At 36.1% G+C, this 23,687-nt stretch overlaps 1 protein-coding gene across 5 annotated transcripts in view; it reads left to right on the forward strand.

Annotated features, from left to right (window-relative positions):
- The first annotated feature begins 2,015 nt into the window (after positions 1-2,015).
- Positions 2,016-23,687, forward strand: part of SPO11-2 (sporulation 11-2) — a 195,522-nt gene continuing 173,850 nt past the window's right edge. For 3 of the 5 annotated variants that reach the window (XM_089816185.1, XM_089816178.1, XM_089816182.1), the window contains exon 1: positions 2,157-2,356. In XM_089816185.1, the coding sequence (XP_089672311.1) occupies positions 2,282-2,356 (75 nt within the window). In that variant the 5' untranslated portion in view covers positions 2,157-2,281. Of the gene's footprint in view, positions 2,357-23,687 lie in introns of all 5 variants that reach the window. The other 2 variants (XM_089816177.1, XM_089816176.1) reach the window with 2 other exon arrangements.

The raw sequence follows: 23,687 nt of genomic DNA on the forward strand, positions 1-23,687 counted from the left end.
AAGAGCAAAACTAATCTAGCTGCAAAGTTAAGAGTTTGAGGAGCAAGTTGAAGAGAACAAACTAGATTTGAGATGTTGTAGCTCTCTTTTTTAGGTTTTTTGAAAAAAAATGAGATTTGTTGATTTTTGCACGGCGTTCATGAGTTTACATCTATTACATATTAATTAGAATAAATTCTAAATTTATTTTAAGATATTCAATTGAAAGAGAGTTATTAGGTCTTGTATTTTTATTTTTGAGGTATTGGTTGTAGAAGGGAGAGTTTCTATACATGATACCGATGCTTACTCAAATAGTAACAAATTTAGTTTACAAGAAAGGAGAAATTCAATGAATCATAAAAATATAGAAGAATGTTTCCATACACAAATTAATCAAACAACAAACATTAGACATAGAAAATACTTAATATCCTAGAGTTATGATATATAAATATTGATGCAAAAAGTAAATTACTACTTAAAGATTTATAACATTTACAACATTCTTTGACATTTATAAACTATTCTCTTAATTCATGTTTAATATGACAAGACTATACAAACCCATTCAAATTTGTTTAAGGACATACATGTATGGCCTTTAATACATTTATTCACACATATCCACAATAATCACTAGCCTTTAGATGATTTAGAGCCCATTGTACTCTTAAAAACTTGACATTCAATAGTTGAAACCCTAAAAAAGTTTAACACTCATAGAAACTCACCATTTTCATAATTTTCACTTAGATGCTTATTTTCTGTGTGAACTTGTAAATATGGTTAGCATGATCCTATAATGATTTTCATAAAAGGATATTTTTCTAACAATTATGAAACCATAGAAATTAAATTTCATAACAAAAAGTTCGAAGGTTACAATGTCCTTATCATCGAAGAGTTTAATAGTGATTTTTTTGCACATTTGATGAAATAGAATCAAGAATTTACTCCTAAGTGGATTTTTAGCCATCTTTGAAATATTTTGAAAAATGAACAACTCTCTAAAACTACCTACTTATCAATGACTAATTCTGCAAAATTATTCGTGACACATTAAAACTACAATCCAATAGAAACTTCAAGTTTGCAAATTATAACATATTGAAGCATTCCTAATGCTACAAATGCTTAAAGAACCATAACAGACTAAAATATGTACATCAAAATTGGAAATGGAATTGCATTTTTTTTAACGATGCAAGATACAAATAAACTCAAATGCTCCTACATTAGATACACTGGGTAAGAAGTTTGTGAGCACAGGCTCACAAAATGGAGTTGAATGGTTGAACTACTCTTCTAGGTCCTATTTACTTTTTCTATATATATTTACACATTTCCTCATCAATCCAACTTATTAATTCATGTGCATTTCAGGTCACACTCTTTCTCAATTTTTCTTATTCATTAACCATTTTAATTAGTTTATGTCATTGATTAAATGCTATGTGAGGTATCTAAATAATATCCACATTTACTCATTTTTTCCTTAGAACTTTGAGCACCTATATTATAGTCATCACTTCATCAACATTATCATTATCAAGAGCTAACACTATCACTATCAATCATCTATTATCAAATATCAAAACCATGAAAGCCATGCTACACAAATTGAGAGTAAATATTTATCAAGCATTCAAACATGTGTCTCAAGCTATAATAAAATCTTCAACGGTCTCTATTATGATATCCCTGTTTCTCATTTGATATATATGCATAGGTTTTAGACTTCATTTTGTAATAATGTAAATTGTAAGTTTGAACCTTACAATGTATGATTTCTATCTTATTTTGATTTATATTTTCATTATTCATAACAAATATTGAAAAAATATATCTATATAAAAAAATCCTTGATTTATAATATTATAAGAAATAAGAAATATTTAAATCAGACTTTGTTTTTTAAATAAACATTTGAAAGCTAAACGTCTATCATTTCTTAAAAAAATCTCTTTAACAGCATCTCAAATTTTAAATCAAGAATAGTAGTGATAAATAGTTTAAAAGTATTTTAAAATTATAAATGTCTTTACTTATATTTTTTTTGGGTTATAAAAAATATTGCAATTGAGAGGGAAAGGAGTGGACCTTACATCTAAAACGGAAAATTCATTCCGAATAACAAGTTTCGCTTGTTTGAGGCTTTCTCTCGAATTTTTTTTTTACAAGTTGTTTTTGAATCGTTACACCTCTATAAAAGGATTCGAACAAACTTGGAGAGAATTACCGAGTACATTAAATTGCCCGAGCAAGAGGCTGAAGACATTTTTATGCGAGGACATTTCTCATGACGGAACAAACAGCCACGCTCTTCCACTCCGATCAACAACATTGTTATGCAGAAATTTTAACGCCTGAGCAGGCATGATAATTTATTATTTCAGATTATTTTTTCCAGCTTTCTATCTATCGAAATCGTTGTGGAAAAAGAATTATGCTTGTTTTTGAAGCCAGAAACATGTAGCTGAAACCTTAATGCGAGGGCGCCATTTTTGTTCTCCCTGTAAATTTTAGAGTAAATATTTAGTTCGACTGACTTAAGCTTTAATTTTTGGTGAAAAATAATTCCGTTATATTTACTCTTTTTTAGCGACGACTGATTTGATGAAGGAGTTAAAATAGCTTTCAGCGGGAAGTTTCCAAAATTCGTTTGTAGATTGGTAGTTTGCTTCAAATTTAGCTATTTTGGCCATTTTTTAGAAAAAATAGCAATCCATGCCTTTTTAAGGAAACTTTGTAATTCGATCTATTTTTAAGATGATTTATTTTGATTATAGATTCTTTAACTATTCCTACTTCCAAAGATGAATACGGATCTTTACTTTTGCATTTATCGTCATCATCCTGGCATTTATCGTAGATTGGTAGTTTCCTTCAAATTTAGCTATTTTGGCCATTTTAAAGAAAAAATAGCAATCCATGCCTTTTTAAGGAAACTTTGTAATTTGATCTATTTTTAAGAGGATTTATTTTGATTATAGATTCTTTAACTATTCCTACTTCCAAAGATGAATACGGATCTTTACTTTTGCATTTATCGTCATCATCCTGGCATTTATCGTAGATTGGTAGTTTGCTTCAAATTTAGCTATTTTGGCCATTTTAAAGAAAAAATAGCAATCCATGCCTTTTTTAAGGAAACTTTGTAATTCGATCTATTTTTAAGAGGATTTATTTTGATTATAGATTCTTTAACTATTCCTACTTCCAAAGATGAATACGGATCTTTACTTTTGCATTTATCGTCATCATCCTGGCTTCTTTTACTATTTTATGTTGGGATATTTTGGAGAGCTTGATGCTAAATTGCAGCTTCCTTTTCTTAACTTATTATTAAGAAAATATTTGGAGAGACTCTAATTTTCTGTATCGTTTTCTAACAGGAATTTTTTTCTTTAACATATATTTTGTTTTGAAAACCTTTTCGATGCTAACGATAATTTTTTTCTCAGGGGGAATTTCTCAAGAAAAAAATTGTCGTTGCTTTAAGTGTAAACGATTTGAAAAAGTGAAGCATCATTGCCATACACGTAAGATAAACTTTTACCTTTTTTGGGTTCTTGGCTGGAAAACAATTTCATCTCTCAAAGTCGAACGAGAAGTGCCATCGCTAGGCAACTCCTTGCCTTATTTGGCTCAACTTTCTAAAACCTAAATTTTAATTAAGTTCAAATTTGTAAAATTGATCGAGTTGAAATCCTTTTCATTCTTATACCTCAAGAAAGACTTTGTTTTAAAACTCTTCATGGATTATGGTGGCCAACCAGCTTACAAGAATATTATCCAGAGCGTCTCTGATCTAGATTTTGTTGATTTCTTATAAACTAGCCACAAATTAATTGCACAATAAATTCACATAATAGAAACTCTATCTGATTTAAACAATCAATACTCTGGGTTAAATGACAACAAATAAACCTCAGTTTCGGGAATTGCTTGCACATGTTAGATCTTCTATTCAGTCTAACAACAAACTTACTCTTCACAATAAAATACAAGTTTGCTCCAACAATCTTACATATATAGAGCCCAACTACTTTACTTAACTTGCAAGAAAATAATCTTTTCTTGCTTTCTTTGGCTTTTAAATCATATATTAAATGACTTTGATTTTATGCAACCTCACAAAATTAGAAATATTCTATTAAAGAATAAAAACAACAGAGATGTTGCTAAATATCCAACTTAAGTTTCTTTAAAGCAACTCCACTCCACCTTCCAAGGTAAACAAAAATAAAATCAACACTTCCTCTTAGCAAGGAAAGAGTTCAGCACAACACCCAACTTATCCCCGATGAATACAATATTATTCTTCATCAAAGCCTTTGTCAAGATGTTTGCTCTTAGTTTGTTTGTAGGAATGAATCGAAGTTTCACTATCCCCTTCTCCACACAATCTTATGATGAAGTGGTACTTGATCTCAATGTGCTTTGAATTGTCATGAAATATTGGATTGCCACAGAGTTTGATGCAACTTTGATTATCAAAGTAAATGACTGTAGAATCTAGCTTATGATTAAAGAGCCCAGCTAAAAGTTTTTGAAGCTAAATAGCCTCACACGTAGTCATGCTGGCTGCCATATACTCAACCTTTGCAAAACTGTATGCAACTGATTTCTATTTCCTGTTGTACCAAGAGACAACCCTTGATGATAAACTGAAACTGCACCTTGAAGTACTTTTCTTGTCAATTGTATTGCCTTACCAATCTGCATCAATAAACCCCTCAAGCTTCACTTCATCCTGCTGAACATACTTATGCCCATAATCAATTGCACCTCAGAGATACCTCAAAACATGCTTTGCAACTATCTAGTGCACATGTTTAGGTTCCACCACAAACTGTCTGAGAGAGTTCATTGTAAAACAAATGTCTGGCCTAGTGTTGATCAGATACATAAGAGGGCATATCAATCGTCTGTATAAGTTATGGTTCACTAGCTCTTATTTGGAAGCATCATTCTTCTTCTAGTTGGTTGCAAGTGGTGTGGTCATGGGCTTACAATTCTCCATCCTGAATTACTTCAAGATATCATTTAAGTATTTTGCTTGTCCAAGGAAGATCTCTCCCTCTTTTTGCCACAACTCTAATACTAGAAAGTAGTGCATCAATCCCAAATCCTTCATCTCAAACTCTCCTTTGAGATCCCGCTTGTAGTTTGTTATGAGTTCCTTTGACCTAGTGAGAAATAAGCCATCAACATACAACAGTAGTATGAGAAGTTTAACCTTCACCTGAACATAGTACAAGTTTGAGTCTCCTTCTCTCTTGATGAAGCACACACTCTACAAGCAACTGTTAATACGTGAATGCCATGCCGTAGGAGTCTGTTTGAGTCCATATAGTAGTCTTTTCCACCTGAAAACATGAGAATCCCTTTCATGTAGTTCAAATCTTTCAGGCTTTTGTACGTAAATCTCTTTCTCAATCGCTCCATTGAGAAACGTTTTAACATCCATTTGGTGAATCTTCCAACTCATTTGTGTAGCCACATAAATTATAGCTCTTATGGAATAGTACCTAGCTATTGGAACAAAAGTCTCATCATAGTCAATTCCTTCCTTTTGAGAAAACCCCTTAGCCACAAAATGAGATTTGAACTTTTCCACACTACCATTTGCAGCATGTTTAATCTTATACATCCGTCTGGAGCCCATCAAAAACTTATCTTTTGGTCATGGTACTACCTTCTATACACTATTCTTCATGATGGAAGAATACTCTTCCACCATAGTGTACTTCCGTACTTGATGCTTGGACGCCTCTTGAATGCTAGAAGGCTTTGCTTCAATTGATTCACTCACACGTGCCATATAATCAGAATAATGTTTGGGAGCCTTTATTTGTTTGACCGAATCTTGTGGATCACTGACATATTCTTGGGCCTCTCTCAAAGTCTGCTCAACTGTCCTATTTTTCCTCTTCTTTGTAATAGGAACATGAGGTTGAGGAATTCTTTGTTCCTCCTTATCACCCTATTCGACTTTCTTGCCTTGCTCTCCCACTTGTGCGACTAAAGTTTGGGGAAATTGTGCTACCTCAATTATGGATGATTGCTCCTTCTCATTCATCAAGCTGCTAGGCTTCTGAAGAGCTGTCTCCTCCTCGAACTTCACATCTCTACAAACAATTCTTTTCTTGAGGGAAGGATGTAAACTTGATAAGCCTTAAAATCTTCACTATACCCAACAAGGACACCCTTCTTTGCAGTTGGTTCTAACTTGGTTCTTTTCTCCACAGGAATGCAACAATACACAAGGCATTCAAAGATGCGAATGTGCCCCAAATCTGGTTTTTAACTTTGGAATGCCTCTTTTGGAGTCAATTTGCCCAACACTTCGTAAGGGATCATATTCAGCAAATACACAGTTGTATTGCAAGCTTTTTCTCATAAGAACCAAGGTAGGTCTTGATCGGGAAGCATAGCCTTGGCTGCTCTAACTATATTGCTGTTCTTCCACTCAACAACCACATTCTGTTGAGGTTTCTATGTAATTGTCAGCTCTTTCTTGATACCTTCTTGAGCACAAAAATCTTTGAAGCCATTCAAGGTATACTCACCTCCATCATTAGACCTTAGTATCTTGATCTTTCATCCAGTTTGGTTCTCCACAAGAACCTTAAACTTTTTGAACCTAATAAAGACCTCATCGTTGTTCTTCATAAAATATATACATATCTTCTTGGAGAAATCATCAACAAAAGTAACACAATACTTGTACCCATTTAGGGATCCTGTTGACATAGGCCCACACACATCTGAGCGTACGAGATCCAAAATTCCTTCAAATCTACTATCACTACTTGGAAAATTAGTCAACATATTTCCCAAGAGCACAATCCTTGCACACCTCATGCTTTTCTATCTTCATCTCAGGCAGCCCCATCAGTATGCACTTGAGCACATTAAGTGCTTCATGGTGAAGATGAGCCATCCTCTTGTGCTACAATTCTCCTTGCCCTCTACAACTGCTTACCAATGCATGTGCTAGCTCAAATTGTAAATGAAACAAGTTGCCATGCCTGATTCCAATCACTTTTGTAACTTTGGAATCCTCGGGTTGAATATGGACTTCCCTCCCTTCAAAAGTTACGATGTAACCCTTGTCTTCCAAAGCAGAATCCGAGATTAAATTCTTTGTCATGCCAAGGGCATACAATACATCTTCCACCAACAAGGGTTTTTCGGACTCCCTTTGAAGCTTGACAGTGTCATACCGGTTGCTTCGTGCTTGGCATTGTTTGTTGGCTATGTGGTTAAGAGGCGAGCATGGAAATATATTGAGGTTGTCATTTATGGCAACATATTATCTACATTAAGACAAGAAGTTGTAATGACAAAGTTTTGGTTTGAAGATTTAGAAAATTATCTTAAGTGTTGTAAAGATTAACTATCAGCAGAGACACCTTTTTGGTTTGCGAAGTTCACAAACAACAAATTGGCACGTGGGCACTTGAGTGAAGATAGAACATGGTATGATGATCTTTTATGTCAGAGTGCAAGTCATTATGAGCTATACTGACAAGGATATTAATGATTTAACAGTTGCATTCATGTACAAGTAGAACACGACAAAGTGAAGGAAATGGTATTTTGTGTTATGTAAACCAAAATAATTACTTAACTAATTAGGGACAACATCCTAGATGTTAAGCCTAACTTAGCAAAAGTTAATTTTGTATTTTAGGACATGTGTGAAGACATAAAGGCCGACAAGACAAAACAACAAGGTATAAAGGAAAGATTTGGTTATACGAAGTCGTATGATGTCTTTGGACATTGAAATGTACTTGCTATATGATGTAAACTTTATGTTAGAGTAGAGAAAGGACAATATATGCGAAGTTGTGTACATAAAGCTACAAAGGACAAACAAGATATTGCAAATATCAACATTGTTAAAAGGTTTTTGTAGCTATTCCTTTTGTGTGCAGAATATATCATTGTAATTGCATGTTTGAGCACTGGACTCATCTTACATATCTTTTGTAATTGTATTACCAACTTCTAACAGGGTTGAGGCTTCTAACAAGGCCTAGTCCTCTAACAAGGACTGAGAAACTATATAGATGTAATAGACTCCTAACAGGGTCAATATCTTTCACAAGATACTTTTGATTAGTGGATCATTTTGTGACTACCATCCCCACCTGGGCTTTCCCTTGGCTAGGGTTTTCCTAGTTAACAAATAATGGTGTTATCAGTTGCATTGTGTTGCTGCTATGTTTACTTTTTAGTTTAATCACACGTGCATGTTTTTAAGGTTGTTAAAGATATCCATAATTGGGCAAAAGTTTGTGAAATACTGATTCACCTCCACACACCACCCACCCCCCCCTGCCCCCTTAATATTTCCTATATCTAACATTGTCATCGAGCTCAATATAGAAATCCAACTTCTCCAACTAGGTGAAACAATCTTTGGCTCTTGTAATTTGGCATGAAGCCCCATTGTCAATATACTAAAACCTTGTTGGTAACTAAGCTTGAGAGACAGGCAATGAGTGAAAACTCACTCTCAATCGTGATGCAAATTCGTCCACCTTGACTATAACAACAACTTGCTTCTTCTAATTGTTCTTATTTTCTTATTCTTATTCATAAGTTGATTGACATAGTGACCCATATGATGGCAGCAAAAACATTTTTATCTTGCTTAGATATTTTTTCTACCCACTCTTGGAAGAACCTTCTATTTGTCCTTTATTAGACATCTTCTTACCCTTGTTTGCAAGAGCAAGATTTTATTCTTCTTGACCCTTCCTTGTTTGGTCTCCTCGATGAACACCTTCACAAATTTCATCTTGAACAAAATCATCCTAAAGCCATGCCCAATCAGGTAGCAAATCTTTGTCGACAATGCACTCTGACAAAAGCTTCACAGAGCTTCGAAAACCCATTCAAGGCACAATTACTCTCCAACAACAACCAACTCATCGCTGACTTGTGTCATCTTGGACATGTAAGAGGTCACACTCTTGCCTTTGGGAATCTTGGTATTATACAAATTGTCCTTGAGTATCATCTTACGACTTTGGTAGTCGCTCTGATAAAGTCTTGTGAGCGTATCCCACATTTCCTTGGTGGTGTCTTTCCTCGATAGATGAGGAATTAAATGGTCTCTTACTCCATCAAGAATGATTCTCTGAGCCTTGGCCTCCTTGACTTCATGCAAATCCAAAGCAACAAGAGCATTTACTGGTGGTGTCATTAGTCTATTAGCATAGATCTACAACCCGTTCTCCTTGAGAACATATGTAATTTGAAAATTCCACTGTAAGATGTTAGACGCACCCTCAAGCCCACCCTCATATGGAACACTGGTTGCCATAGCTACAAAAGAACCAAGAGACAAAAATTGGATTTTTTTCTTTCTAAAATCAGCATCATAAATCTTGGCTTTGTATTTAGAGTCTAGAGCTTCGATACCATGTAAATTTCTCATAGCCGGACCATAGATTAATTGCGCAATAAATTCACATAGTAGAAACTCTATCTAATTTTTAACAATCAATACCTATGGGGTAAATAACAACAAATAATAGCGGAAGCAAAAAGAATAATAGGAGACAATCACAAAAAGACAATAGCACAAATATACCCAGGAAACCCTAGTGTGGGGAAAAACCTGAACCTAACAACAAACTTACTCTGCACACTGCAACACAAGTTTGCTTCAGCAATTTTACATATATAGAGGCCAGCTGCTTTACTTGGCTTGCAGGAAAAGAATGTTTCCTTGCTTTCTTTGACTTCTAAATCATATACAAAATTACTCTCATTTTATGCAACCTCTAAAGCCTGGAAATATTCTATTAAAGAATTAAAAAGACCAAAGCTGTTACTAAATATCCAACTCAAGTTGCTTTAAAGAAACTCCATTCCACCTTTCGAGATAAACAAAAAAGAAAATCAATAGATTTCCTATTTCTAGGCCCCAAGATAGATGAGCGCACGATGAGAAGTTTGAAGAAATTATCATTTTCAGCAATTACAAGATGACATTTGACATGTTTTTTCTAGTGCACTATAAGTTTAAATAGGCATGCACTTCATATATGCCAAAAACTATTTCTTTATCTCCATATTAGATTTAGCTAGGCAAAATTTTCATCCACGCACAATTCTTGTAATAAAAATGTACCCAAACTGCTTAGAGATGTTGCTGCTATGTAGAGGCGCCTTAGGGATGGTCCCTTATAGGAGCTCTAGTTGCTAGGGACTATGTGAGGACGTTTTATCAATGATGTTGTGGGTAGTGACTAAATTCCCTAGGGATATTTTCCCAGGACACACGATGCTTAACTATCTTTAGGAGTTGATTGTTTAGTAGGCATTACCCTTCTGCAACGAACCTTTTGTAACTTAATGGCTCCTTTTCCCTTTAAGGGTTTAGATGAAGAGATGTGATGGATATATGGGTTTCTACAACCAATCCAAGAGCTGACATGATTTTCTTTGTTGGTCTTAAACTCATTGATGCTCACCATCCCCAGGATGATCGAGGAACTTTTGGACATCTGAAGGTTGCCTTTGGGATGAAAAAAATAATAGACATCTTTGGGTGTGGGCATGAAGGAGGATGGGGAATGTTTCATTTAGGGTGTCGTAGAGAACACCCTAAAATCTCCAAAGATTTGTTTCTAGGTAAAATTACACTTAACCATTTTCGGACTTAATTGTTTACTATGCATTACCCCTTCTACTAGGAGCCTTGTTCTACCAAATGTCGCCTTTTACCTTTTATGGTTAAGACGAAGAGATATAGTGGATATAAAGGTTCCTACAACCTATTCAAGAAAAAAACATAAATTATCTTGGTGGTCGTAAACTTAGTAATGTGCACTAACACTCTTAAATATATACAATGGTTGGAATTTGTTATCTTGTAAAGATGAGATGCTTTCCAGATTTTGTTTACATAAATAGGAAAAGCAAGTCATTAATCATGATGTTCATGCACGTATGCGATTTCTAATCCTTGTTTGATAGTCATTGTATGCAATGATCCCTTTCTAAATAATTCAGGTTATGTAGGTCCATTCCATATTTCCTAAACAAGGATATCAAACTATTTTAATAATGGGGCTTGTAGACATAAAAAATTTGGAGTTGAAAAAATAATTATAATTGAAAAAGACTTAGTGGGGTGTGAGATACTAGAAGTGTGTTGTTGTAAATCATAGGACGCTTGGCAACTTACTCATGATAGATTTCTATTACAGTTTATTAATGAGGATTTATAAGTTGGTAGTAATGAGAAAGTGGGGGTTATTTTTAGGGAAATGACTCATTACATATTAGCTGCTAGTGTTGAGAGGGAAAATGGGGCATTGAAATTTGTGCTATATATTGAGCTTCTTGGTTACATTTAAGATATCTAGCAGTTTATTTAGTTTTTTGTTATTGGTTGACCTTCATGTTCAGCTAAAGGATCAAGGATGAAAATCCTTGGATTCTAGAGATTATACTATGAAATCCTTTTGGATTCCCAAGGACAATCTCACATAGAGGTTCTATTACACTTCAGCATTTGCTTTTAGTTTTTTACCATGCATATATATCGGTATTTGTAGCAAGTTTTGTATTTCTTAAGCTTCAACATATTGTAGAAGCATATATTTAATGATCAACAAAGTACCATTATATTATGGATGAAGCTTTGTTCATATTTGTGTGTTATTCTAAAAAGCTTCAAAATATTTGTATTATTTGTGCAGTCCATTGTCACATCTTTCTAGGCATTATGTAATGTTCTTGTTTTTGGCCAGTTTGTGCGGTTGATAGAGTTAGCTCATCATAGCGACTCTCGTGAGCTGACAGGGTGTTTTTGGGGTCTTAGTTATGGATTTACTATTTTTAGTAATTGCTGTTTTTGGCAGTGTAGTGGGTGGCTTTGCAGTTGGTCATCACCTTCGGTTAACCAGGTTATAATTGCACGAGCTTTGATTTATTTATTATTCATTGAGTTGCATTATTATAATAATATTTATATAGATATTTTCCAAAAAGAAAGTTGAAAAGTTTCTAGTGTTGAGTTCTTTTGGGAAACTTCCATGTTTTTTGAAGTGGAGCTTTATGGAAACTTTTGCCAACGAAAGCTTATAAATGAGAGCTCATTTCATTGGGAAAGACATGCTTGAAAATATTTGCTTTTTGTGCCTTTGTGGCTTTTTCCTAGGTTCTTAACTGTATGCCCTTGCTGTTGTATAAGGGTTGGAAATTCTGAGAATTGCACTTGCAATTTAGCTGCTGAGGTATAGCTAAGATCGCCTAACTTCTCCACTGTTCATCACTACAGCTGAGAAGTGTTTTCATTCCATTGCTGAAGTATAGTGGATCAGTCGTTTTCTCCAACTGTATTCACTGTGGCTACGAAGATTGATCTTCTGAAGAAACCAATTGTATTATGATGCATACTGGCAATCAATTGATTAATTTTAAAGAATTTGGTGACTAATGTTTCACTACTGAGGTTTTGTGTTTTAGATACCCATCAGCTTGACATCAAGGCTGTGGGGTTTAATTGAATTGCTAGAGATATATGTGCTAGGCGGAATTGTATCATATGACATTCTGAAATTAATAGCCTGCGGTTGGTGAAATTGGAGAGTATTTGATTGGTTTAATTGCTAGATACGATTGTAATTCTGGAAACCATGTGTGGCAATTGGTTACAGTTTGGTCAACTCATAATGTCACCATCATGTGGGCATCAACACACGGCTAGCAAGGATATGACACACACATTCAACAATTCACGTGAGCATCTTGCAATATTTGATCGACTTCAGACGTCCGACATTTTACTTGCTAGTTTTCTTTGGAGTCGGAATTGGCTGCTCATCATCGAACTATTGGAGCTTAGGAATTACATTTGAAGTTGGAGGTTGCTGACATTGTGTTTGGAGCCACCATTGATGCATTCTGTGGCTGCGATTGGTTACAGCAATTGGGTTCTTTGATGATAAAACTCATGGAAATTAGATTGTGAATTTGACCAAAAAATCTTGTCTTTGCATTTTGCTGGCAGCATTTTAAGGGTCTTGGAATTGTGCCATACTGTGGGCAGCATTTCATCTTGGGTCTGCAGGCGACTATCATTATGACCTGCATCCATTCTTCTGCCTCCTGAAAGCTGAATTGACACTCATGACAGCATATTTAAAGAGCCATGCGTTAGCACTGAGCATCCTCATTTGCAGCTGACTTGCATTTTCCCATTTTTGGGCTTCTAATTGGTGACTGGAGGGAGTGTGATTTATTGTTGGAGGGCAACAAATATCAGTAGTAGCAGACTGGCAATGAAGAGCCAATGTTGACTGATAAGAAGGCAAGATTGTGGACAACCAGTCAAATTCTCTTGCAATCCAGTAAAGGAAATCAGCATTGGGAATTTGGAAGCTGCTGATTGATAGCTGGGAGCAGCATTTTTGTTTTTTGGTGATCAAACTGGGTGCATCCTGATCCGATACCATTACCCTTGGTTTGGACGACAGTCACATATCGTGTCTGCATTAATTAGCCAATCACGTGGGGACTAGTCTATCAACTACCACCTTTGGACATCGTGGATCATTCAACAATTATGTGGTGACCAGCATATACTTTCCTGAGATCAAATCACTCAAATTAGGACTGAATCGAGCATCAGATGGGGAGAGCATTGCCAATTAATTCAAAAGGATTCGATAATGCTGTTGGTGCAAATCAGGTTCTAGTGATCATTAATTGGTTTCAGAATTTTATGTAATTAGAGTGCAATCAACTTGATTTTCAAATTGTAGTTATTGTGATTCAGTAATTAAATTCATTTCATATTTGAGGCTTATATCCATATTCAAAAGGTTCAAAAACGTATATGTATTAAAAAATCCTAAAATCTGAAAGAGAAACACAAAAATCAAAAGCATTTTTCATTTTCAATCAGAAAATAAATATAAGACCACAAGGAGGTTTTTACAGTGATATTAGAGTGGTTTCCTGCTAGCCTGCAGGAATTGGGGTTTGAATCAAATGATAGTGGTCAGTGCTTGATTAGAATTGCAGTCGGTATTTGATCCATTTTGTCTATTCCGTATCATGGCTAATGATAGGAGATTTATGCCGGGTATACACTACACCCAAAGAGGACGTACTTCTCGACCTACGGAAAGTGAACCTGAGATCAATTTGGTTTTGTTGAGAGTTCGGGTGGTTCAAGCAGGTCCAGAGTTAGAGATGCTGATGTTGACAGAGAAGCTATGCAAACATTTAGGAACCTGATAGCCGGACAACAACAAATGATAGGTGTACTGCAGCAGTTGTCTAATACTCTGTAGCAGATAACACTTCCTCCAGGATAGAGTAGGGAGAGAGCTCGAGATATTTCTGTTGGTTCTCATAGATCTCGAGTCGAGGATAGAACCCCAAATGGTGATAGGTACAGAGATGCAGATGGGGTTCGAGTTGAGGATCGTGGTGGATTAGTTGACAAAGTTGACATACCTATTGGCACTCATGATAGGCCGCAGAGGCCCACATTTTTGAGACTTGAGGTGGATGTGGTTTGTATTGAGTTTGAGACCAATCCTTTTGTTGATGACGTGCTGGCACACTTTATGGAGTGGGACGCTTTACCATAGGCTATTAAAGATCATTTGAATTTTGATAGGTTCTTGACTTAGAAACGGGAGCATTCCAGAGTGAGGTCGGCACCTGAGAGACAACGACCTCAATAGACCGAGTTACAACAAATTACTAGTAAGATGACATTGGGGCACTTTGATGGTATTGGGAGAGTTACAACTTGAGCTTGAATTCATAAGCTCAACACATATTTGGCTTTGCGTTCTATGTCAGAGGACGCTATTAGATTTGGAGTGCTACATCTGGATGGAGCTTCCCATGACTGGTGGTACCATGGGTTAGTTTCTCTGTAACATGATCGGATCACTTGTTATCAGGAGTTCGTGGATTGCTTGATTGAGAGGTTTGATAGGAAGGATCCAGAGGTGTACTTTCGTGAGTTGGCCCAGATGAAGCAGCCTTGTGGATTGGAGAGTTACATCTGTGAGTTCCAGAGGTTTTCAATCATGGTTTATGATATTTCAGAGAGCATACGGGTTATGTTATTTATAGAGGGATTGAATAAGTTACTCTGTGGATGGGTGAAGTCTTTGGACCCATCTTCTCTATAGGTAGCGATGAGGAAGGCATGTGACTTGGAGTCCTCTTCTCGAAGCAAGGTTGCTTTGAAATCTTTTGCTCTTCCGCCTAATGATGAGTCCCCACCAGTTGTTGAGGACAAGGGAAAGTTAGTGGGGAGGTCTAGTGATACTTCTAGAGATAATTTGAGGAGGCGTCAGCTTTGCTATTGGTGCAAGGGGCCTTTCTCTAAAGGTCATACTTGTGTGTTGAGGCTGAAGGGAGCGACAAATCGTGATATGTGGGTTTATACTGATGTGATTGAGGATGAGTCATCACAACAGCATGAGGATGTCGATGAAGATGATCATACTGATGATAGAGTTTATACTGTGATGAGTATTTATAGTTTGGTATTTGACTCACATGTTCAAGATTTGCATTAGGTATAGAGTTGGTCTGAGCCTAAGCTGGATTGTCTATAGGATGATTGGATAGGTATAATGAAGGAGAGTGTGTTGAGATCTCCTATGAATTTGTCTGTTAGTGATGTTCTGACTTTTACATCACCAACACAGGTACTTGGCGCTATATTGCAAGTCATGTTATTGGTTCTAATGATGGTATTGGCATTCAGTTGGTTTTGTGAGGACAAAGACATCACTTGCTTCTTATGGGATCCCGATGGAGGTTTCTGTATGATGCCGGATTGCTTGACGACAAGCAATTTTAGGGAGGGAGGACTGTAATGTCCCCGTTTTTGGCAAGTCTATGTAGTTGATAGAGTTAGCTTATCATAGTGTTGACAGGGTGTTTTGGGGCTCGCAGTTGTGGACTTACTATTTTTAGTAATTCTATTTTTGGCAATTGCTATTTTTGGCAGTGTAATGGGTGGCTTTGGTAGTTGGTCATCACCTGTAGTAAATAAGGTTAATAATCGCATGAGCTCTTATTTATTCAATAATTATCAAGTTGCATTACTATAATGATATTTATATTATTATAATAATGACATTAAGTGATATTTTTAAAAAGTATGTTGGGAAGTTTCAAGTGTTGAATTCTTTTGGGAAACTTCCACAATTTCTGAAGTGGAGTTTTAAAAAAAACTTTGGCCAACGAAAGATTATAAATGAGTGCTCATTTCATTGGGAATAGCATGCTTGAATACATATTTTCTTTTGTTGCCTTTGTGTCTTTTTCCTGAGTTCTGAATTGTATGCCCTTGTTGAAGTATAAGGGTTAAGTCTAAGAAGTTCTTGGCAATTTTGCCGAAGTATACAATTGGCCAACATTCTCCTACTGTATTCTTGTGGCTAAGAAGATATTGCCTATGGTCGTCTCCAACTACGGTGATCAGAGATCGACTCGCTTTTATGAATTTCTGATTGTGGAGGACGATTTTATTTCTGAAGATTGTATTTTGTTGGCAGCATTTTAAGGGGCTTGGAATTGTGCCATACTGTGGGCAGCGTTTCATCTTGGGTCTGGAGACAATTGTCATTATGACCCGCGTCCATTCTTTTGCCTCTTGAAAGCTGAATTGACACTCATAAAAACATATTTAAAAAACCACACATTAGCACTAAGCATCCTCATTTGTGGCCGTCCTGCATTTTCCCATTTTCGGGCTTCTAATTGGTGATTGGAAGGAGTGTGATTTATTGTTGGAGGGCAACGAATATCAGCAGTAGTAGACTGGCAATGAAGAGCTAACATTGACTGATAAGAGGGCAAGATTGTGGATGGCTAGTAAAATTCTCTTGCAATCCAGTAAAGGAAATTGACATTGGGAATTTGGAAGATGCCGACTGATAGCTGGGAGCAGCGCTTTTGTTTTTGGTGATCAAACTGGGTGCATCCTGAGTCGATACCATTACCCTTGGTCTGGATGACAGTCACATATCGGGTCTGCATTAATTAGCCAATTACGTGGGGACTAGCCTATCAACTACCACCTTTGGATATCGTGGATCATTCAACAATTATGTGGTGACCAGCATATACTTTCCTTAGATTGAATCACTCAAATTGGGACTAAATCGAGTATTAGACTGGGAGACCATTGCCAATTAATTTAAAAGAATTCGATAATGCTGTTGGTGCAAATCAAGTTCTAGTGATCATTAACTAGTTTCAAAATTTTATGTAATTAGAGTGCAATCAATTTGATTTTCAAATTGCAGTTATTGTGATTCAGTAGTTAAAGTAATTTCATATTTGAGGCTTATATCCATATTCAAAAGGTTCAAAAATGTATATATTCAAAAATCCTAAAATCTGAAAGAGAAACACAAAAATCAAAAACATTTTTCATTTCTAATCAGCAAATAAATATAAGACCAGAATGGGGTTTTTACAAGTTGTTTGCCTAGTATATTGATTCAGGTGCCTCTCGTCATTTCACTCACTATAGAGACTAGTTTATTGACTACTAGCCTTATTTAGATTTTGTTATTTTTGGTGGTGGAGAAGAGTACACCGTTGTCGGCAAAGGCAACATTCAGACTCAGTTTGTTGGGAGGAATCTCATTTCCTTGATGTGTACTATGTTCCAGGTATGGAATTAAATCTACTCTTAGTCAGTTAGTTACTGTGACATTCTCTACATTTGGATGTCACCTTCAATTCACATCATTGTACCATCACTGATTGGACGACTCAGTCTATTGTTGCAGTGGGTCTTGAGGATCATGGTCTTTTTCGACTTACTGATTTTGGTGTTTCTCGAGACTTAGCTATGGCTGCTTGGCAATCTTCTATTAGCACACTTTGGCATTAACGCTATGGGCACTTAAGTGTGCATTATCTCTCTTAGCTTGCTCGGGATGAGCTTGTCCTTGGATTGCTAGAGATTTTGACTCAGCAGCTTGGAGATTGTGATGCATGCTAGGCTAGGAAGCAACATCGTACACCTTTCACAAGTGGCGATTCATGACGAGCTTCCCAAGTACTTCAGCTTGTTCACGCCGATATTTGCGTCCTTATGGCCACTCCTTTTGTTCTTGGGTCTAGGTATTTTCTGTTATTTGTTGATTTTAGTCAAAAATGTGGGTGTATTGCCTCAAAAAGAAATCAGATGCATTTCCTGTATTTCAGAAGTTTAAACCATTAGTTGAAAAAGAGTTTGGGAAATCTATTATTACTCTTAGATCAGACAATGGGGGGGAATTTTATTGTAATGATTTTTCTAGCTTTTTGAATACTCAGCATCAAACGTTAGTTAACCACACCCCACACACCATAACAGAACAATGTAGTTGAACGACAAAACAAAACAATCACCAAGATGGCTCAATCCATGCTCGAACACAAACATGTTTTGAAGAAGTTTTAGGCAAAGCAGTCAACACTGCAATTTATCTTTTGAACTAGTTACGCACATTGGCAGTCAAAGGTAAAACTCCGGAAGAGGCCTGGTCAGGTCGCAAGCCCAAAATCAGTCATTTAAAGGTTTTTGGCTCCCTTGCTTTTGTTTGGATCCTTGATGCGTCACGCACCAAGTTGGATGCCTAGTGTTAGAAACTCTTGCTTGCTGGATATAGTAGTCTTCACGAAGCCTATCGCTTGATCGACACTGAGACATCTCTTTTTATCTATAGTCTTGATGTAGATATCTCATTCGATATCATGAGTATTAGTCTTCCAAAATATCAACAAATGATATTCACCAAGTACTCAAAAGGTTTTGATATCACATCTGATACTTTGATAAGCAACGAGGACCTTTCATGCATGTTTCACTTGTGCTGATCCAGTAGACCAGCCTATGAAGGCTCATGATTTGGGAGTTAGGCTTTCATTAGGTCCACTTGATGGGAGGGCTCTAGTAGCTCCTACAGTTCCAGTTATACCAATGATCCTTTTACAGACACCTCCAGCTTCTCCTACAAGATCACCTCGATTTGTCGATACTTCACCCAAGTTTGATCCGGACTCTTCTAATGTGGAACCTGATTATCAAACATCTCCTGATACTAATGTTGGTCATTCTCCTCTCCGGCGTAAGTGGTGGGCTAAGACACTTGTTGATCTTCGTGATGATAATCTCATTGATGGGAGAACTGCTCGGAAAAATAGCAAACGTACAGAGTCTGTTAGCTTTTCTTTCATGGCCAACATTCATAGTGTGTTTGAACCTCAAACATATATTGAGGCAAAATGAATTCCAGAGTGGCAACAGGCCATGACATCTAAACACCAGAGCCTGTTGAAGAATAACACCTGGGTCCTTTTTTGATCTTCCACCAGGGAAGTGACCCATTGGTTGCAAATGGGTTTAGAAAATCAAATACAAATCAGATGGTACTTTGGATAAGTACAAAGCTCGTTTAGTTGCGAAGGGCTTTTCTCAACATTAGGGCATTGATTATGAGGAGACCTTTGCTCTTACTATAAAGATGAGCACCATCAAATTAGTCCTAGTCATGGCAGTACAGTTTGGTTGGAAGGTCCATTAGATGGATGTCAAGAATGCTTTCTTGAATGGTGATCTCCATGATGCAACCTCTTGGTTTCAAGGTTGCTAGTAAAGGCTATCGGGTTCTCAAATTGGTAAAAGCTCTCTATGGCTTGAAGCAGGCCCTTCAGGCATGATACACAAAATCGGGTATGGTACATAAAAATTGATAAGTACCTTAGTGATCAAGGCTTCAAGAGGAGTTCTTCAAACTCAAATTTGAACATCAAGACTAGTGACAGTGACATCATTCTTCTGGTCATTTATGTGGATGATTTGATCATCACTGGTAGTTCAACATCTTTGATAGAGGGAATTAGACATAATTTATGCCAGTCTTTTGATATGACTGACCTTAGGCTCATGCATTATTGCCTAGGTGTTGAAGTTTGGCGACAGTCTTCTGGTATATTCATCTCTCAGTCCAAAAATGCTAGGGCTCTGTTAGAAAAATTTCATATGCAAGATTGCAAGCTTGCATCTACACCATGGAGAAAAGTCTCAAGTTATTGACCAAGTTTGATTCTCCTCCCATTGATGATTCTACATACATGCAACTAGAGGCAACCTCATCTACTTCTCTGCTACTAGGTCTGATATCAACTTCGCAGTTAGATATATCTCACACTTTATGACAGCTCCTAAGGCTGATCATTGGATGGCCACAAAGCGTGTGCTTTGTTATGTGAAGAGCACTTCAGAGTATGGACTTTTTTACTCTCGAAGTTCTAATCCTAGATTTAGTGGGTTTATAGATTTAGATTTTGTAGGCTTTGTTGATGATAAAAAGTCAACTTCTGGATGTGTTCAGTTTGGGATCCAGTGCAGTCACACAGACCAGTAAGAAGTAGCAGGCAATTTCTTTCTCCTCTATAGAGGTCGAATATAGAGGGACTGTTAAGGCAAGATGTGAATCTGTTTGGATTCATCAGATGCTTGGGGATATGTAGATGTCATTAGTACGACCAATTACTCTAATTGTTGATAATGAAGGTGTTATCACGTTAGCACAAAATCCAGTCTTCCTTGAACGAACCAAGCATGTGGATGTTCATTGTCACTACATACGACAACTGATTGAAGATGGGACAATAGACTTGTAGTATGTTCCTGCCATATATTAGACTGTAGATATTCTCACTAAGCCTCTTGGTCCTAATAAGTTTGTCAAATTTAGAGGACAACTTGGTATTATGGATAGAGTAACCATTAAGGAAGGGTATTACGATAATAGATAAATGTCTATTATTAGTTAATGATAATCTATTTGTAATATATTGTAAATATTAGAATGTTTCTAATATTTAGTTAGCTGTAGTTATCTATTAGCTTTTTTAGCTTTCTTTTAGCTAGAATAGAATTTTTTTATTCTTTATGATCGTTTCTTAAGGAAACATCGTTCTATTCATTTGTATATAATGACCTCTTGGTCTCTATTAATAACAAGCAAGTATTTTACCAATTACTTCATAATATCAACAACCTATTTCAAAATCTAATTTAAAATCAAAATTAAAATAAAATACTTAGAAAGTTTAATAAATTAAAATGTATATTTAAATTTTAGATAATTTAACTTACCTCCAAAGAGCTCCAATCTAAAGAATTGTCTAACACTGCCTTGCAAAATATGGTGGTTTGTGATGAATGTTTGAATCTCTTGGGCATCAACATACATTTGCTTTCTCCACTCAACTTTGTTACCAAATTTTTGCAGCATAAAGTTGAGTGAGTGGATAGCACAAGGTGTCCGAAAAATGTGATCATAGCATTCCTTAACCAGTAATCCAACAACCTTGCAAATTTTGTAATTGTTTGTTGTCAAATAAACAACATTTCGAGCACCAAATTACTCAATGGCTCGGAAAAGATTGTTTGCAAGAAAGGGACTTCACTTGCTCTTCACAGTCCATTGCTCTAAAGAACATTGTACCTCTCGTGGGCATTGCAATAACATTGATCGAAGGGCGATTTCTTGCATCTTTCCATCCATTAGATGCTACAGAAACACATGTTCCAGTCCATGAATTCCTTACTATAAAATCATCCTCAAGAACTTTGAATTCTCAGATCGAATAGCTCAAGAAAAACTGCTAAAAGCAATCCCAAGATTGGTCACAACAGTAGATAATATACCCCTCAATAAACCATTTTCTATAGAGGAAATTAAGATGACCCTCTTTAACCTCAACCCTGAAAAATCACCAGGATCGAACGGGTTCCAAGCATTCTTTTTTCAGAAATGTTGGCAAATCATAGGGGAGGACCTATGGAAGGCAATAGAAGCATCAAGAATGGAGGCTCAATATTAATTGAAATCAACCATACATTCTTAGCCTTAATACCAAAAAAACTGCCACAGAAACACCAGGAGATTTTAGACCAATTGCATTATGTAACACAATATACAAAATATTATCTAAAGCATTAGCAAACCGGGTAAAAGCAATCCTACCTAAAATCATTTTAGAAGAACAAACTGGTTTTGTGCTTGGAAGATCCATTCTAGATGGGATATCGATAATTTAGGAAACTATTCATTCAGCATCTACTAACAAGGAAGCTTGTATGTTCATGAAACTAGATATTCGGAAAGCATATGACGTAGTGGATTGGAGATTTTTATGTAAAACTTTATAAGCTTTCGGGTTTTCACACCAATGGATCAACATAATATTCAATTGTATTTCAACAACAAAGATCTCACACCTCATAAATGGAACACTAGAAGGTTTTTTCAGTATATCTAGAGGGGTTCGTCACGGTGACCTGATCTCACCTTTCTTATTCATTATTATGGCTGAAGCATTTGGGAGATCAATAAAGAAAGCTCAAGAAGAAGGTAAAATAAGAGGAATTACTGTAACATAAAACATCCCTAATAGTACCCACCAATAATTTGCTGATGACACTATTCTACTAGGAATCAACACCAAGGAAGAAGCCCAAAATTTCAAACAGATTATACATGAATATATAGAAGCATTAGGACAAAATGTGAACGCTGAAAAATCTGAAATTCTTTTCTTAATACACCAATAGAATTGGAAGATGATATATGTAACAAGATGGGATACAAAAAGAGTTCTTTCCAATGTAAGTACCTTGGGATTCATTTAGAAAAAAAGAGCAAGGAAGAATAAAGGATGGGACAATATTTTAGACAAAATTGATAGACAGACGAAAACCTGGAAAGGGAAATGGTTAACTAATGCTGGTAGAGCCATGAAAATCAAAGCTATTCTTTCATCTATACCTACTTATCAAATTTCGTGTCTTCCTTTATCTAAAAATATCAACAAAAAAATAGAAGGAAAACTCAGAAACTTCTTTTGGAGCGGAACAAAAGCTAAAAAGAAATCAGCATTAATCAAATGGGAGAAGATATGCCGACCAAAGGAACAAGGTGGATTAGGCATTAAGAATTTCAGTTGGCAAAATGAAGCATTGGGAGCAAAAACTAGTATGGCGAATGTACCAAGAAAGCGAAAGTAAATGGGCTGAAATTTTATATAGTAAATATTTGAATGCGGAAAGCCCAACATCACTATTTAGAATTAGGAATCCACCCAAAGGGTCAAGAGCTTGGAATTTCATGATAAAATGTTGATCAATGATTAGTAGATACACCACTTCGGACATAGGAAGAGGTGATGAAGTATTATTCTGGGAGGACTCCTAAGACGAATTGCCTCCATTAGATAGCTCTAATATTCCCTTAAATGTCAAAAATGTACTTGTAAATTTATGGGGGACAAAGGTAGCTGATTAGAAACATATCAGAAGGGGAAGTGGGGAAGACATCTGGGCATGGAAAGCTCTGGAAATTGTAGACTTAACACCTGAAGATAAAGAGAGCCTAGAAAGTATCCTCAAACAACGACAGGTAAAGCATAAAGATAGGAGAGACAAACTTATCTGGGGAGCTTCCAAAGATGGATCATACAGAGTTAAGATAGGATACCATCTAATTATTAACTCACAAAGATGCGAAAACATAAACATTCCTCTTAAGCTATGTTAGGAGCCAACATGTCTACCAAAGGTAGGAATCTTCTTATGGGCAGCAACACAAAAAGAACATTAACAGTTGATAGGTTCACAA

The sequence above is a fragment of the Cupressus sempervirens genome, chromosome 1 (genome assembly GCF_028749045.1).
Source record: "Cupressus sempervirens isolate cs-2001-9-10 chromosome 1, ASM2874904v1, whole genome shotgun sequence".
NCBI lineage: Eukaryota > Viridiplantae > Streptophyta > Pinopsida > Cupressales > Cupressaceae > Cupressus > Cupressus sempervirens.